Source organism: Chelonia mydas, chromosome 11 (genome assembly GCF_015237465.2).
Source record: "Chelonia mydas isolate rCheMyd1 chromosome 11, rCheMyd1.pri.v2, whole genome shotgun sequence".
Lineage (NCBI taxonomy): Eukaryota > Metazoa > Chordata > Testudines > Cheloniidae > Chelonia > Chelonia mydas.
The window spans coordinates 76,232,363-76,249,557 of record NC_051251.2 but is presented as its reverse complement, the minus strand read 5'-3'; the positions used below and the strand labels follow the sequence as shown (position 1 = coordinate 76,249,557).

The 17,195-nt window shown below is 44.6% G+C and overlaps 1 protein-coding gene across 9 annotated transcripts in view; it reads left to right on the top strand.

Moving 5' to 3' along the window:
• Positions 1-17,195, top strand: part of PCNT (pericentrin) — a 241,299-nt gene that overhangs the window by 133,067 nt on the left and 91,037 nt on the right. For all 9 annotated transcript variants that reach the window (XM_037912953.2, XM_037912948.2, XM_037912949.2 and 6 more), the window contains 4 exons: positions 3,245-3,459; positions 4,136-4,341; positions 5,906-6,068; positions 16,757-16,969. In XM_037912953.2, the coding sequence (XP_037768881.1) occupies positions 3,245-3,459; positions 4,136-4,341; positions 5,906-6,068; positions 16,757-16,969 (797 nt within the window). The remainder of the gene's footprint in view (positions 1-3,244; positions 3,460-4,135; positions 4,342-5,905; positions 6,069-16,756; positions 16,970-17,195) is intronic.

The following is a 17,195-nucleotide window of genomic DNA, read 5'->3' as shown; positions in this document are numbered from 1 at the left end:
AGTTATTAAGTTTCGCCAGACTGTGTCAAACACCATTGTCTTCTTTTGACCTTTACAGATGCAAATATGTCAGTGCTGGGAATGACCATGTTTACACTAGATGCCAGTTACAGATGTGTTTGTAAGCATGGTCTGTTTCAACAACAGTGTCCTAAATTTAGTATTCATATCTTTTGAAAGATCAAAATTAGAATTGCTGCAATTCATTTTCCTATGCTCTTCATAATCTTGTAATTTGCCAGATTCTGAGGGTTTTTTTTACTGTAGTTTATTGCCTCATAAGGGGTCAGAGTTGATACTTTAAATATCACACATGGTGATGACTATTACCTGTTTGATTGCCAAGAATGTGCTCCAGGGCTATACAATAGAGAAGGATGTAGCATTGTCCCAAATGGCTTACAGTGAAAACAGGGGCAGACAGTATAGTTAAAACATGATGATGCAGAGGCTGGTATACCAAAACAGAAGCTGTGTAGGTTTTAGTTTTTAAGATATATAAATATGTATTCTATACCTGATGGGTTGTGGTTGAAAACTTTTCTGTAATTACTCCTGAGGGCATTCTGTGCCAAAAATTTAAAAATTATGTGCACAATATTTTAAAATTCTGCATGTTTTATTTGTCAATAAATAAATGCAGAGGCTCCAGCATGGCAGTGGGGAGCATAGGCCACTGGCTGAACGAAGGTTCAAGATCCTGCAGCCTCCTCACCCACTACCCCCGGGACACAGACTCAGTGGTGAGGCTGTACCCGACCCTAACACAGCACAAGGCCTGGGCCTGCCCCAGAAATACCTTGGGGCCCTGCCCCTCTGCGCCAGGCACACCAAGTGTGGGGCAGGCAGGCTCAACCAGGCAAGATCCAAGGGTGGAGGGGCTCAGTGTGAGGGGATCCAGGTGTGGGGTGAGAGGATTTTGTGTGGGACAATCTAGGTGCAGGCAGCTTAGTGGGGCGGCCTAGGTGTGGGGGGATCTGGATGCACAGAGGCTCATGGTGGGGTTCCAGATACAGGGGCAATGGGACTCTGCGGGAACTTCCAGGTGAAGGTGGTTGGGGCTCAGTGGAGGGGTCTAGGTGTGGGGGTCGTAGCAAGGGGGTCTGGGTGCTGGGGTTTGGGGCTTGGTGGGATGGGGATCTGGGTGCAGCTAGTTGAGGGTCAGTGGCATGGGGGTATGGATGTGGGGATTTGGGGGTACAAGGGGGTGGGGCTCATCAGGGTGGGGTTTGAGTACAGGGAGGGGTGTGGGTGCAGGGGCGGGGTACATGCAGTGGTTGAGCATCAGTGGGGTGGGGTTTGGGTATGGAGGGCTAGGGAGGTTCTGGTTGTGTGGGGTGAGGCTTTGTGGGGGTGTCTGGTAATGGGAGGTCCAAATGCATGGGGGCTGGGCGGATGTGGGATCAGCTCCCCACACAGTGACCCCTCCCCTTGCAGCTGAGGAGTGATGGGGGCAGGAAGTGGGAGGATGCTGAGTTTCCTGCAGCTGGGGGTGGGTCTGAAACAGCCCCAGCCACTTCTTGCAGGGGAAGAGGAAATCCCGTCCTCTCTTGCCTCCAGCCCAGCTGGGACTAGCAGTTGATATCCCGGCTCAGGGTAGGAGTCACTGTCTGGGGTGTCCCCTGCCCTGTGGTGATTTACCTGTCTGCCGGCTGTTCTGGGTGCTTGAAATGATGTATCTATGCAGGTAGGGAGTGGTGTGTGACTACTCTTGCAGGTTCCCTTTGCTTCCTGGTTAGAAAGTAATTTTTCTGTAGGGAAGCAAAGAAATCTGTGGGGGACATGAATTCTGCGCGCACACTGTGGCGCAGAATTCCCCCAGGAATATTAGTAATGTGATGTGAGCGGGGGTGTTTTTTTTTTTTTTTTTTTTTTTTTTTTTTTTAAGAGACACCTGAGAGAGGAGAGGGAGATCAGTTAGTGCAAAAACAAGGGAAAGAAGACCCAGGTGCATGGAATGGAAGGTGCAAAGAGGAGAGTGGGATAAAGATACAAAAAGATTTTCAGGAAGTGGGCATGTTGAAGCATAGAAAGCAGGATTGGGAGTAGGAGGAAATGGGAGAGGCAAAAGTGGAATTGTGCCATGCCATAAAGATGAGAAGCTTGAATATAATATGGAAAACAAGGGGAAGCCATTGGAGCAGTTTGAAGGGTTGTAGGAGTGAAGTTAATATTTCCAATCTCGTTTCTTCATAGGTTAGAATTAAGTTAGGCATCATGAAGGCCAGTCATGAGAAGGGTGCATTAGTCAAGGGTGACCAAGGATGGAGAAGGAAAGCATGATTTTTAAGGGCGCAGAATAAAAAGCAAGAATTTGCTTAAAACTGAATGTGGTGCAGGAGAGGGCTGAGTACTACAGGCTCTGTGCTGTAAGCTGGGGACAGTGATGGAGAGAGGAGGAAGAAGGCCTGTTAATTTTTCACTCTGTGGGAAAGGGCAGTGGTCCATCCAGGAGACGATGTTTGGAAATATAATATTTCAATGTGGATGGGAGATCAGGAGGGAAGAGGTAGATGTGAGTCATCTGCATAGACATGGTAGCTGAAATTGTGGGAGCAGATGAGCTCCTCAGGGTGAGAGTTAAAAGGAACCAGGGGCAGAACTCTGGGGACAGGATGGAGAGCAGAAGAGGAACTGGATTTGATTGGCATGTATTTTCCAGAGATAAATAATTATTACGCAGGATAGGCTTTAACACTACACACCGGTGAGAACTCAAATTATTGCCATTACTTTATGGAAAGCATTTTCATCATATTTGTAATGTTCTTTTGTATGGAGAAGCTTAGCAAACATCCAGATGTCTCCTCCCTTCATTAATATGTAACTATTCAGTAAAAAATGATGGCATGAAACCTTCAATTAATTTGCAGTACTTACCTAATATGTATGAATGGTATAGAAGCTTGTAATAACAAATCAATATTGTACAGATGTTTTTGTTATTGGGAGGCAGCAATTGTTTGGGATTCTGATAGAGCAATGAAGAGGCAAGGTCTCAAGGTCTAATCAACAAGGTCTAATTTAACAATTAATCCTTCATTCGTTCGGGAATTTAGTAGTGAAAATAGCTGCAAAGTGACATCCTTACTAGAAGAGGCATTTAAATATTGATAACATGCTGTGTCACAGAATCTTTCAAACCTGCAGAGAGGTTTTGAATTTTTAAAGTGTTATCAATATTTAAGTACCTCTTCTAGTTGAAATATACTGTACTTTGCATTGTATGGTATTTCTGTTCTAGGAAAAAACTGCAGGAATCTTATCAGCAAGTTTTGAAATTATTTGTGGAAATGGTAAAGGCCACTATCTCCACAGAAGACCTTATCTGTAAGAAAGTTGGTCTCTGTCTTGATGACAGTCTGGCATCTGGAGATTCTAGAGAAAGCCGCAGTATGATGGAAGAAGTGGGATTCATACAGCATTTCAAAGCCAGAGAGAAGCGTGACCTAGAAAAAAGTGAGTGTCAGTCTGGGCATAGTTATTTTTTTAAGATACTGTTAATTTCATATCATACAGCTAAGGCTCTCCACATGGATATTTTATATTGCAGTGTTCTCCACATCCACCCAGTGGGGTTCTCCAGAGTTATGATGGACTCTGTCAATATCCTGCTTTAATCCTCTTGACCATGAAGATTCTGTACTGTGGCAAAGATAGATCCATTGTGTGCTCATCAAAACCATTATAATGTGCCCTTCTCAACTTTCTAATAGGAGACAAGCATTTTTCTATCATAGCATTGTGAGCCTGAACTGGAACAATGAATGGCTGGGCAGGTCTTGGACTTTGTAGCAACTATGTGCAGGCCACAGGGCCTCCTGTTATATCTTAAAAGATTTGTCATATCTAACTGGGCAACATTCATCTAGGTGTAACTATTCTCTTCAAACATCTCAAAGTAGTTTCATAACTTACAAAAATACGTCCAAATCTGGTGAAGGGGCATGTCAGTTTTTAAGTATTAAAGAACTTTATGTTGAGATGTTTTCCATTAATTAAACATCGCTCAGTCCCAAGTAGTGTCACTGTTATATTTGCATATGATCATGTCAGTCAGCTGTGTAACGAGTAGCTGTTTCTGGACTAATTTTTTGTAATAGTGTTTTTTCTAATTCATTTAATTTTTTGGTAGGTGACCTGGATGAAACTCTCACAGAACACAACCAGGTGTCTGCAGTGACAGATGAAGGGTCTGAGTTGAGCCAACACTTATGTGAGAGTGTTTTTGCAAGCCCAGACCTGGCATTGGAGAATGAAGAGATGATCCTGAAAATTTGTTGCCGTTTGCGTACTGCTGTGGAGAAACTTCTAGAGCTGGTTACAGAATCAACGAAACAAGTAAAACTAGATCTCAGCCTTTAGCTACATATTGTCATAGGCAATTGGGGTCTGATCCTGTGACATGCTGACACTCTTGGGCATTAAGGAATTCAGCACTTTGTAGGATTGGGTTCTTGGGAAAGTGCATGAAAAGCTATGTAGACAGCTCACATTTCCAATAAGAAATCTGTACACCTCTTCCTACTTGCTGCATTTATGGTTCTGCCCTCATTACTTATAAGAACTGTTCTTGTAATGTCTGTTAATATGTGCAGTAGAACCTCAGAGTTACGAACACCAGAGTTATGAACTGACTGTTCAGCAGCATACCCCATTTGGAACTGGAAGTATGCAATCTGGCAGCAGAGACCAAAAAAAGCACTGTACAAAACAATACTGTGTTAAATGTAAACTAAAAAAAAATAAAGGGAAAGCTTTAAAAAAAAGATATGACAGGGTAAAGAAAGAGTTTCTGTGCTTGCTTCATTTAAATTAAGATGCGTTTTTCTTCTGCATAGTAAAGTTTCAAAGCTGTATTAAGTCCGTGTTCAGTTGTAAACTTCTGAAAAATCAACCATTATGTTTTGTTTAGAGTTATGAACAACCTCCATTCCCAAGGTGTTCGTTACGCTGAGGTTCTACTATATTTTGGACCTGGATTAGATTACATGCCATCTGTATTTTATGGGGTGCTTGTAATAATGAAACAAGATGTTTGTTGTTATGGCAAGGTTTAAACTGGAACTTTACCCACCAGTTTTATAGATATATATTCAGCTTCCTTGTTGGAGATCAGAATTAGGATTTTCAGGTTGCCTGTAGTGAAGCAAAGGGCAGAGGAGCGCTTTCAGACCCCTCTGAAGTGACCTTCCTGCATAAAACAGTGATGACTGACCCTAGAGGGGGCCACTTTTACTGAGGAAAACTGTCATGACAGAGGCTTCTTAGGAAAGGGGTAAAGGGCAAATAATGAAGAATCTTAACCCCACATACCTGCAAATATACTTTGCATGGCTTACATACTGTAAAAAGGGGTGGAAGACTTTTACAATGAAAACTAGTGCATAGCTGAAAGATTAAACCTGTAGATGTTTCAGTGATGGCAAACTGAGAACTTGGAATTGAGTTAAGCACTGCAAGGAGAAAGATTCATCGCGTGTTTCACAATATTGTGAATCTCTGTAACTCTAAAGAGAAACTTTTAACTTCACTGGGAGCCAGTAGCAAAATTACCTTTGACTTCAGTGAGAACAGAATTGAGCCATAAAACACATTTTTAAAGTCATGCACTATGCAGTGAGGTGGTTCTTTTAATAAAAATATAATAAAGACCTATTTTTATTACTGCTTCAAAACAGTTAGTTGGCTATTAATACATTAAAACAAAGTCCTGTAATAAAACATGTTAGGAATATGCAGCAATTAAGCTACAAGCTGCTTTGTAATTGGCAGAAGCACTTGATAGATAAATATTACAAAAATGAAAATAAGTTCTCTCTTTATAAGCGTTCAGATGATCATTGCAGTTCACATGTTTAGTGTCGTATGTTGTGATGTACCTTTTTTTTTTTTTTTTTTAAAGTTGGAGAAAACACATGAAATTCACGCTCACTTTGAGGAGGAATTCAGCCGCAGAAATCAGGAAACTGCCCAAGTGGTTAGTCAGCACCATGATCTGATGGAGTGTCTAAATGAGGAAAGTGAGGCAAAGAATCAACTGGCACTGGAGCTTCATAAAGCAGAAGGTAAGGAAATGAAACCAAAACAGATTTCAGATGTTGTTTATATAATATAACAAAAAAATATTTGGAGGTGGATAAATGAATTTATAATGCACATTTAATTGCTTTACCTGCCCACTTTGGCATTCTAAATCCCTGTGTCACTTGAAACAGATATGTCCTCTTTCTCCCTGCAGATGTGGCACTTGCCTCCCCACCATCAGAGTTACACTTACCTGAGCCCCGGAATCGGCCCAGTGTTCAGGATTGTACTAGTGGCATGTTTTTTATGCTAAAAATGTCAGGACTTTAAAAACCAGTATCTCACATTCTTGCATGGCTAGAAATGGGAGCTTTATTCGGGAAGGGGAGATGCCTAGTTTCCCAGTGGGTCCCAGCACTCACAGCTAGTCCAGGAAGGACCCACTGACAGTAGAAGGAAATATTTGATGAGGATGTATGCAAAGGAAATGATAAGACATGGGAGACAAAAGAAAGAAAAGGCTATTAACCGGAGAGCGTTGAATACCAACTGTCAGGCAAAATCGGAATTGCTAAATAATTATTTTACTTTGTCTAGCACTGAAAGAAACAAGTGACTATAGTACTTGATGTTTGTAATTTTAAAACTAGCAGGATGTGACGAAAATTACTCAGAGTATTGCAGGAAGTAATCAAGGAACTCTGTCATTAGCAGTTGCTTTGGAAACTTCTGGTGGACAGAAGTCCCAAGAGGTGCATAGGGAAAACATACTGTCAGTTTTGGGAAATGAGACCCAGTGAAATACAAACCAGTTGTTCTCTGACTACATGGGAGATAAAAGCCAGCATAGGTTTAAAAGACTGATGATCGCACCAAAATGCATGTAATGTCATTCCTTGTCAAATAACTAGTTTAATAGTATTATTGAGTTTTTATAGTGTGCTTTATGCCCTCAAAGCACTCAGAAACATTACCTAATTAAGCCTGATACCAACCTTTGTAGGCAGATATTACACCCATTTTACACATGAGGAAATAAATCAACAAAAGGCTGTGCTGTCCATTTTTTTGGGGAGTGTGGGGGAGAGGCTGTTTAGAGAAAGGGTAATGGTTGTCACAGTTGCATACAAGGATGCTATAAACAGGAAGGGGAAGAGAAATGTTACCAATAAGACATGAAATCATGGATTTAAATGGGAGAGAATTTCAACTTTAAATATCTATTTTAAGAAGTGCCGGTATTTGAGCGTTACCCTCTCTTACAAATATATTTAAAACAGGGAAAAGTGTGTTGTGGCATTATGGCATGCACCTAAAGGCAGTGGTGGAATTCATCAGTACTTGAGATTTTGGTCACAACTTGATGAGCATTTTTTATGCTGAAAGTCCTGCCAAAGAGAAATAAGACTAATGACCAAAAAGAGACTTTTCCCCTATCCTTTATGATTATATGAATGGGTGTGATACTTCTTTTGAAAATTCTTTTGTTGTGTCTTGTACATGGTAAACTTTACTGTTAAGAACATAAAAATGGCTATACTAGGTCAGACCAAATAGCCCACCCAGACCAGTATTTTGTCTTTCAATAGGGGCTGGTGCTAGATGTTTCAGATGGAGTGAACTGAACAGGGCAATTTATTGAGTGATCCATGCCCTGTTCTCCTGTCCCAGCTTGTAGCAGTCAGAGGTTTAGGGACACCCAGACCAGTGGGTTTCTTCCCAGCCTTCTTGGCAAATTGCCTTGGATGGACCTATCCTCCATGAACTTATCTAATTATTTTTTGAACCCAGTTATGGTTTTGGCCTTCACAAGATCCCCTGGCAATGAGCTCCACAGGCTGACTGTGTGTTGTGTGAAGAAATATTTCCTTATGTTTGTTTTAAACCTTCTGCCTATTAATTTCATTGGATGGTCCCTGGTTCTTGTGTTACGTGAATGGATAACTAACATTTCCCTATTCACTTTCTCCACACCATTCATGATTTTATAGATCTCTGTCATATCCTCCCTGAGTTCTCTTTTCCAAGCTGAACAGTCCCAGTCTTCTTACTCTCTTCATATGGAAGCTGTTCCATACCTCTACTTGTTTTTCTAGCCTTCTCTGTGCTTTTTCCAATTGACCAGAACTGCACACATTATTCAAGGTGTGGGTATACCATGGATTTATATAGTGGATTTAAAGTTAACATGTAACAGATTTGCTTTTACAGTGGTTTTCAACCTTTTTTCATTTGCAGACCCCTAAAAAAATTTGAATGCTGGTGCAGACTCCTTTGGAAATCTTAGACATAGTCTGCAGAGCCCAGGTTGAAAACCACAGTTCTGTGGTAACTACAACCTTCTGCGGACCCCTTAGACATAGTCTGTGGACTACCAGGGGTCTGCGGATCACAGGTTTAAAACCACTGAGCTAGTATATATCTAAATTTTGGCTTGTATAAGTTACAAATAAATGTTCATTAAGGGATTTCTTTCATAAATCTGTGCTATTATTTGTGCAAGGCACACCTCCGGTACAACTTGGACCTGTCTAATAGCTCAAAGAAAATGTAAACATGTTATATGCACTGTCAATACATATGCTGAGAACTAGCCAGACTCTTCTGTCATATGCCCTTATTTTAGTTTATTTTTTTTCCTGCAGACAGTCTTTGGAGCAGCTTAAAATGCCCTTAGTATGTTATGGGTATTTTTTCTACGAATGAACTAAGATACAGTACTTGAATTTAAAATAAACGGTTTGTTCTTTGAGTGCTGTCCCTTTGGGTACTCCACTTTGGGTGTTGGTGCGTCCCGGCATCGTTGATCGGAGATTTATGGTAGCCATGTCTGCGCGGGTAGGCGTCTTGCCATGCCACTGGTGCTGCATTTAGTGCGTGCACGACCTGAGCCCTCTAGTTCCTTCTCAGCTGTCCTCGGCTGAAGACTGAGTTCTGGGGCAGTATCAGCACTCTTCCCTCAAACCATTAAAAAATTGTTTAATTAGATCGTTAGAAAGCGTTAGTGTTTAGTTTTATTGAGGGGAAAATTTTTTTTTTCGTTAGCTACCTCCTCTCAGGGGACGGTTATCCGTTAAGATGCCTGGCTCCTCAGGCTTCAAACACTGTGGCTCCTGCCATGAAGCTATGCCCATTTCAGATGGGCATTCATTGTGTGTGCGCTGTCTTGGTGAGGGGTATAACCCCCAAAATGCCCCCACTGCAGCAGTTTGAGAGCCAGAGCCCAATGTGACAGGGATCTCCGGCTAAAAATAATTTTAATGGAGAAATCCCTCAAATCCGATTTGGACAAGCAGACTGCCTCTCCAGATACTGCTCAAACTGGAAAAGGAGACGTACCCTATGAAAGACCGAAAAAGAGGGCTCAGAATTCTCCGCAGAAAGTAGTGTGAAAAGACAGGCGGTCTCCTGCCAGGTCGCTACCCCGGATGCCGACATATGCTTGTGGGAGCACCTGTGATGCTCCAGGCACCTCCAGCAACGCCAAAGTCCGAGCAAAGGAGACAGAGTCGAGGCACAAAGACATGCCTCCTCCACGGCACCAAGTTCACCTGCAAGGGACTTGGCACCGAGCGTCTCCTCAGGCACCATGCCTACGCCCTTAGCACCAACAACACAGTCGGCACTGGTGGAGAAAAACAAGTCGGCACCGACCGCACTGACTAAACAGCCACAGCATTTGTCGGCACTGACGCGTGCACCGGTGAGAGCGGACCTCATGGCACTGATGATCCAGACATTGGCACCACACGGTCTCTGTTGCACCAGAAAGAGTTGGTGATACTGTTGGCACCGCACTCCCCAATACTCTGTACCGAGAGCTCCCCAACAGGCTATGGAGGAGATCCCAACAGCTCTCATGACATTTCACAATTTTCCAGCGAAGAGGAGATGCAGGAGCAAAACACCTTCTCACTACACTGTTCCCCACCAAAAGAACACCGATCACCTTGGAGCCATATGGGACCAAGATACCACTAGACAATTCAACCATGGTGCTGACCACCATGGATGTACTCCCCCGTGGCCTTCCCAATGCAGTGGGCACATTGGGAACCCTGGGCTTCTTACAGAGGTCCACATTCCAGGCCACCCACGGCGCACAGACATGATCTGCGCTCTAACCCTGCCTCTCCCACACTGCAGGCCATGGAGGCTCAGGACATAGGCGAGGACACGGAAACTGGCACAGACCAAGAAACTACCTCTCCTGCTCACAACACTTCCTCCTCCCTAGATGAGGCTGCTATGCCCCCACTGCCAACTTCAGGAGAAGATTTCAAGCAGTTTCAAGAACTGTTTAAGTGGGTCACTCACAGCCAGGAAATACCACTAGAGGAGGTGCAGACAAACCAGCTGGTACAAATACTACAACCATCATTTACTTCCAAGATCGTTCGTCCTATCAACGATGCCATCTTGGAACCGGCAGAGACTGTCTGGCAGACACCGGCCTCAATTCTGCCAACATGCAAAAGGGGCAGACTTTCTCTTTGCACATCTGCCCCCCCAACAGCTTAGTGGTCGATGTTGCGAATCAACACGGCAAGCAACCACAGTTTAAATCTACACCACAGGAGAAAGAGCACAAGAGACTCTATCTGTTTGGGTGTAAAGTTTATTCTTCAGGCACCCTACAAATCAGAGTGGCTAATCACTCTGCATTGTTAGCTAAATATTACTATGATAACTATGTGAAACTTAGCTTGTTCATAGCAGAGCTCCCCAAGAAGAAAAGGTCACAATTTCAAGCTATCATCAACGAGAGTCAACAGATAGCCAGAACAGCCCTACAAGCGTCGCTAGACACCACAGCCAGAACCATGGCCACAGCCATAGTGATGTGCCGGGGATACTGGCTACAGGCCTTGCATATACCCGAGGAACTGCAAACAAAGGTAGAAGACCTACCTTTTGATCGAGAAAAGCTTTTCTCAAAGAAAACTGATGTGGTGCTTCATACGATGAAGGACTCTTGGGCCACCATCTGCACTTTGGTGATTTATACCCCACCTGCGAAGAGAAGAAGGTACCATAGAATAATAGAATATAAGGGTTGGAAGAGACCTCAGGAGGTCATCTAGTCCAATCCCATGCTCAAATCACGGACCAACACCAACTAAATCATCCCAGCCAAGGCTTTGTCAAGCCGGGCCTTAGAAACCTCTAAGGATGGAGATTCCACCATCTCCCTAGGTCACCCAGTGCTTCACCACCCTCCTAGTGAAACAGTGTTTCCTAATATCCAACCTAGACCTCCCCCACTGCAACTTGAGACCATCGCTTCTTGTTCTGTCATCTGCCACCATGGAGAACAGCCTAGCTCCATCCTCTTTGGATCCCTCCTTCAGGTAATGGAAGGCTGCTATCAAATACCCCCTCACTCTTCTATTCTGCAGACTAAATAACCCCAGTTCTCTCAGATACTCCTCGTAAGTCATGTTCCCCAGCCTCCTAATCATTTTTGTTGTCCTCCGCTGGACACTCTCCAGTTTTTCCACATCCCTTCTGTGTTTGGGGGGATCAAAACTGGACGCAATACTCCAGGTATGGCCTCACCAGTGCCGAATAGAGGGGAATAATCACTTCCCTCGATCTTCTGGCAATGCTCCTACTAATACAGCCCAATATGCCATTGGCCTTCTTGGCAACAATGGCACACTGCTGACTCATATCCAGCTTCTCATCCACTGTAATCCCCAGGTCCTTTTTTGCAGAACTGCTGCTTAGCCAGTTGGTCCCTACCTGTAGCGGTGCATGGGATTCTTCCGTCGTAAGTGCCGGACTGTGCACTTGTCCTTGTTGAACCTCATCAGCTTTCTTTTGGCCCAATCCTCCAATTTGTCTAGGTCCCTCTGTATCCTATCCCTATCCTCCAGCATATCTGTCTCTCTCCCCAGTTTAGTGTCATCTGTGAACTTGCTGAGGGTGCAATTAATCCCATCATCCAGATCATTAATAAAGAATTTGAACAAAACCTGCTGCAGGATTGACCCCTGGGGCACTCTGCTTGATACCGGCTGCGAACTAGACATCGAGCCATTGATCACTACCCGTTGAGCCCGACAATCTAGCTAGCTTTCCATCCACCTTATAGTCCATTCATCCAATCCATAATTTTTTAACTTGCTGGCAAGTATACTGTGGGAGACCGTATCAAAAGCTTTGCTAAAGTCAAGCTATATCCCTCTACTGCTTTCCTCATATCCACAGAGCCAGTTATCTCATCATAGAAGGCAATCAGATTGGTCAGGCATGACTTGCCCTTGGTGAATCCATGTTGACTGTTCCTGATCACCTTCCTCTCCTCCAAGTGTTTCAGAATGGATTCCTTGAGGACCTGCTCCATGATTTTGCCGGGGACTGAAGTGAGGCTGACTTGGTCTGTAGTTCCCTGGATTCTCTTTTTTCCCTTTTTTTAATGATGGGCACTATATTTGTCTTTTTCCAATCGTCTGGGACTTCCCCCGATCACCATGAGTTTTCAGAGATAATGGCCAATGGCTCTGCAATCACATCAGCCAACTCCCTCAGCACCCTTGGATGCATTAGATCTGGACCCATGGACTTGTGTATGTCCAGTTTTTCTAAATAGTCCTTAACCTGTTCTTTTCACCACTGAGGGCTGCTCACCTACTCCCCATGCTGTGTTGCCCAGTGCAGCAGTCTGGGAGCTGTCCTTTTCTGTGAAGACCAAGGCAAAAAAAGCATTGAGTACTTCGGCATTTTCCACATCATCGGAACTAGGTTGCCTCCCCCATTCATTAAGGGTCCCACGCTTTCCCTGACCTTTTTCTTGTTGCTAACGTACCTGTAGAAACCCTTCTTGTTACTCTTCACATCCCTTGCTAGCTGCAACCCCAATTGTGCCTTGGCCTTCCTAATTACACCCCGGCATGCTCGAGCAATATTTTTGGTCTCCTCCCTAGTCATCTGTCCAAATTTCCACTTTTTGTAAGCTTCCTTTTTGTGTTTAATTTCACCGAAGACTTCACTGTTAAGCCATGCTGGTTGCCTGCCATATTTGCTATTCTTTCTGCACTTCGGGATCGTTTGTTCTTGCGCCCTCAGTAAGGCTTTTTTAAAATATAGCCAGCTCTCCCGGACTCCTTGCCTCCTCATATTAGTCTCCCAGGGGATCCTGCCCATCAGTTCCCTAAGGGACTTTAAGCCTGCTTTTCTGAAGTTCAGGGTCTGTATTTTGCTACTCTCCTTCCTTTTTTCAGGATCCAGAACTCAACCATCTCATGGTCACTCCTGCCTAGATTGCAATCCATTTCTACCTCCCCTACCAATTCTTCCCTGTTGGTAAGCAGCAGGTCAAGAGGAGCATGGCCCCTAGTTGGTTCCTCTAGCACTTGTATCAGGAAATTGTCCCCAACATTCTCCAAAAACTTCCTGGATTGTCTGTGCACTGCTGTATTGCTCTCCCAGCAGATGTCAGGGTGATTGAAGTCCCCCATGAGAACCAGGGCCTGTGATCTGGAGACTTCAGTTAGTTGTCTGAAGAAAGCGTCGTCTACCTCATCCTCCTGGTGTGGTGGTCTGTAGCCCGCGCCCACCATGCCATCACCCTTGTGGCTCTTGCTTCTAAACTTAACCCAAAGACTCTCAACAGCTTTTCTCCAGTTTCAAACTGGAGCTCTGAGCAATCATACCGCTCTCTTACATACAATGCAACTCCTCCACCTTTTCTCCTGTACCTGTCCTTCCTGAACAGTTTATACCCATCCATGACAGCACTCTAGTCATTTGAACTGCCCCCCAAGTTTCTGTTTTTCCAATCCCATCATAGTTCCTTGATTGTGCCAGGACTTCCAATTCTTCCTGCTTGTTTCTCAGGCTTCTTGCGTTTATGCACATGCACCTGAGAAAACTAGCCTATTGCCCTTCTTTCTCAGTATGAATAAGGAAGCTTCCCGTCTTGTACCCTCCTCCTTGTGTTTCCTCCCAGTATCGCACTCTCCCACTTACCTCTGGGCTTAGGTCACCATCCCCTGGTGAACCTAGTTTAAAGCCCTCTTCACTAGGTTAGCAAGCCTGCCTGCGAAGATGCTCTTCCCTCTCTTCATTAGGTAGATCCCATCTGTTCCTAGCAATCCTTCTTCCCGGAACAAAATCCCATGGTCGAAAAATCCAAAGCCCCCTCTCCAACACAACCTGCATAACCACGCATTCACCTCCACAATTTGACGGTCCCTACCTGGGCCTTTTCCTTCAACAGGGAGGATGGACAAGAACACGATTTGCGCCTCAAACTCCTTCTTCTTAGAGCCACGTAGTCTGCAGTGATCCGCTCAAGATCATTCTTGGCAGTATCATTGGTGCCCACGTGGAGAAGTAGGAAGGGGTAGCGGTCCGAGGTCTTGATCAGTCTCGGCAAACACTCAGTCACATCCTGGATTGTAGCTCCAGGCAAGCAGCATACTTCTCAAGTCTCCATGTCTGGTCGGCAGATGGATGACTCCCTCCCCCTTAGGAGGGAGTCCCCGACCACCACCACCCATCTCCTTCTCTTGGGAGTGGTGGTCATGGAACCCCCATCCCTAGGACAATGCATCCCATGCCTTCTGGCTGAAGCCAAGACTTCCCTACCTCAGGCCAGATTCATAACTCTCACAAACCTTATCTCAGATGTACGAGTCATCCTTCAAATATGGGATTGTACTGTCCTGCATTCACACTCGCTATGCACTGAAGCCATAAAATATGGAAGTGGTGCATATAACACTACATAAACATCTCGGCATGCTACCTGCCTGGCTGTCAGAACATGACAGCGGACACACTCAGCGGGTGCTTCTCTCAAGACCACGCATGGGAGATGAATGGCGAAGTTCTGAGATCCATTTTCAACCGATGGGGAATTCCCATCATCGACCTGTTTGCATCCCCAACGAACTGCAAATGCACAATGTTCTGTTCACGAGCAGGACTCTGATTACTGGGGAACGCCTTCCTTATCAAATGGGAGGCACAACTCATGTATTCATTTCCACCGATTTCACTGATATCAAACATGATACACGAGATACGAACAGACAGGACCAAGGTTATCCTTAGAGTCACGACATGGCCCAGACAAGCATGATACCCTTATCTGATGCGAATGGCGATATGTGCCCCACAAGACCTCCCTCCTCGTCCAGACCTGCTGTCTCAGCACTGCAGTCGTACTCTTCACCTGAGCCTGGAGCTACTCCACGTACAAGCATGGCTCCTACATGGTTCCATCATGGTGAACTAACCTACTCAGAATAAGTTAAACACGTGTTATTAAACAGCAGGAAGATGACCACGCGTAATACTTACTTTCAAAAATGTAAGAGGTTCTCCGCCTCGTATCAAGAAAGACAATTAACGGCTTCTACAGTACCACTAGTGCTGGAATACCTACTGGAGCTGAAAAGTTCAGGTTTGACTATGAGCTCAATCAAAGTTCATCTGGCGGCCATTACCAAGTTCCATCAGGAGATGGATGGAACCTTGACATTCGTGGACCCAACTACTAAACGCTTCCTCACGGGTCTCCTGAACGTTTAACCAGAAGTTTGTCGGCCTACCCCGACGTGGGACCTCAGTCTGGTGCAGAAATGCCTCACCAGACCACCATTCGAACCATTAGCCATCTGTTCCATGCTACATTTATCCATGAAAGTGGCCTTTCTGGTCGCTATTACTTCTGCCAGAAGGGTGAGTGAGCTCATGGCTGATCCTCCATACACAATATTCTTCAAAGAGAAGGTCATGCTGCGTCTGCACCCAAAATTCCTACCAAAGGTTACATCTACATTTCATCTGAACCAACCAATCCATCTCGCTGCATTCTACCCTAAGCCTCACGGGAATCCAAGAGAGGCCACCCTGCACCCACTAGCTGTTAGACATGTGCTAGCGTTTTACCTTGAAAGGACCAAACTCTTCCGGAATTCTCCTAGACTTTGTCTCTACTATTGAGCTCTCAAAAGGAGACACGGTATCTACTCAGAGATTTGTCTAACTGGATCTCCACATGCATTCAAATGTGCTATCGTATCTGGAATACAGAACCACCGGAACACATTAGAGCACATTCTACTAGATCTGTTTCAACCTCAATAGCATTTCTACATAGTGTTCCAATATTAGAGATTTGTAAGGCGGCCACTTGGGCCTCTGTCCACACATTTGCTGAACACTATGCAATCACTCATGACTCCAGGGCTGATGCCATAGTGGGCCTCACAATACTTACCTCTATGACTCAAATGAACCTGAAGTCCCCACAGCCCTCTGAGGGGCACTACTGTACAGTCACCTGAAGTGGAGCACCCACAGGGACAGCACTTGAAGAAGGGAAGATTACTCACCTTGTGAAGGAACTGAGGTTCTTCGAGATGTGTGTCTCCTGTGGGTGCTCCACTACCCGCCCTCTACTTCGGAGTTCGCAGTAGGGACTCTGCTGTAGAGAAGGAACTGGAGGGCTCAGGTCGTGTGCACTGCGACCCACCTCCTGTGCATGCATGACCCGCCCGGACACTGCTACTGTAAATCTCCGATCAGCTGTGCTGGGATGCACCAACACCGAAGTGGAGCACCCACAGGGACACACATCTCAAAGAATCTGTTACTGCACAAAGTGAGTAACCTTCCCTTCCTATTGGTGATAGTTTCAGTAGTTAGTTGATAGTACTTTATGTAAGAAATTCAGTGTCTACTCCTTTAGTTCACTTTTGCCTTTGGATTTTAGGTATCATTGAAGGTTATGTAGTAGAGAAAGCAGCCTTAGAAGAGGCAATGAGCCTGAAAGAAGAGTCTGAACGACGCCTTGTTTTGGAACTGGAGAGCTTGCAGGAACAGTTTCAGAAGCTAACCCAGGAACAGGCAATACTCTGTGAGGAGCGGGATATGCTAATAAGTCAAAAGAAAGCTCTGGCTGCCAACGTAGGAGAAATAGAAGTTGGTAAGAAATGCTTTAATAACATTTATTGATATTTCTTTTGTATAATGGTTGATTGCTCTACCCTTTCCTGTCCTGAGTTATTCAGAGACTTCCAGTTAACTTGAAAAAGAAATAAACCCAGACGTGACACTTCTGTTTTTAGAAATAAGATGATGTTGCTGTTAATGAGGAGTACTCCAATGTCTAGTGACAAATGGAAGGAGTATGGAAAAATAAGTATGATGAA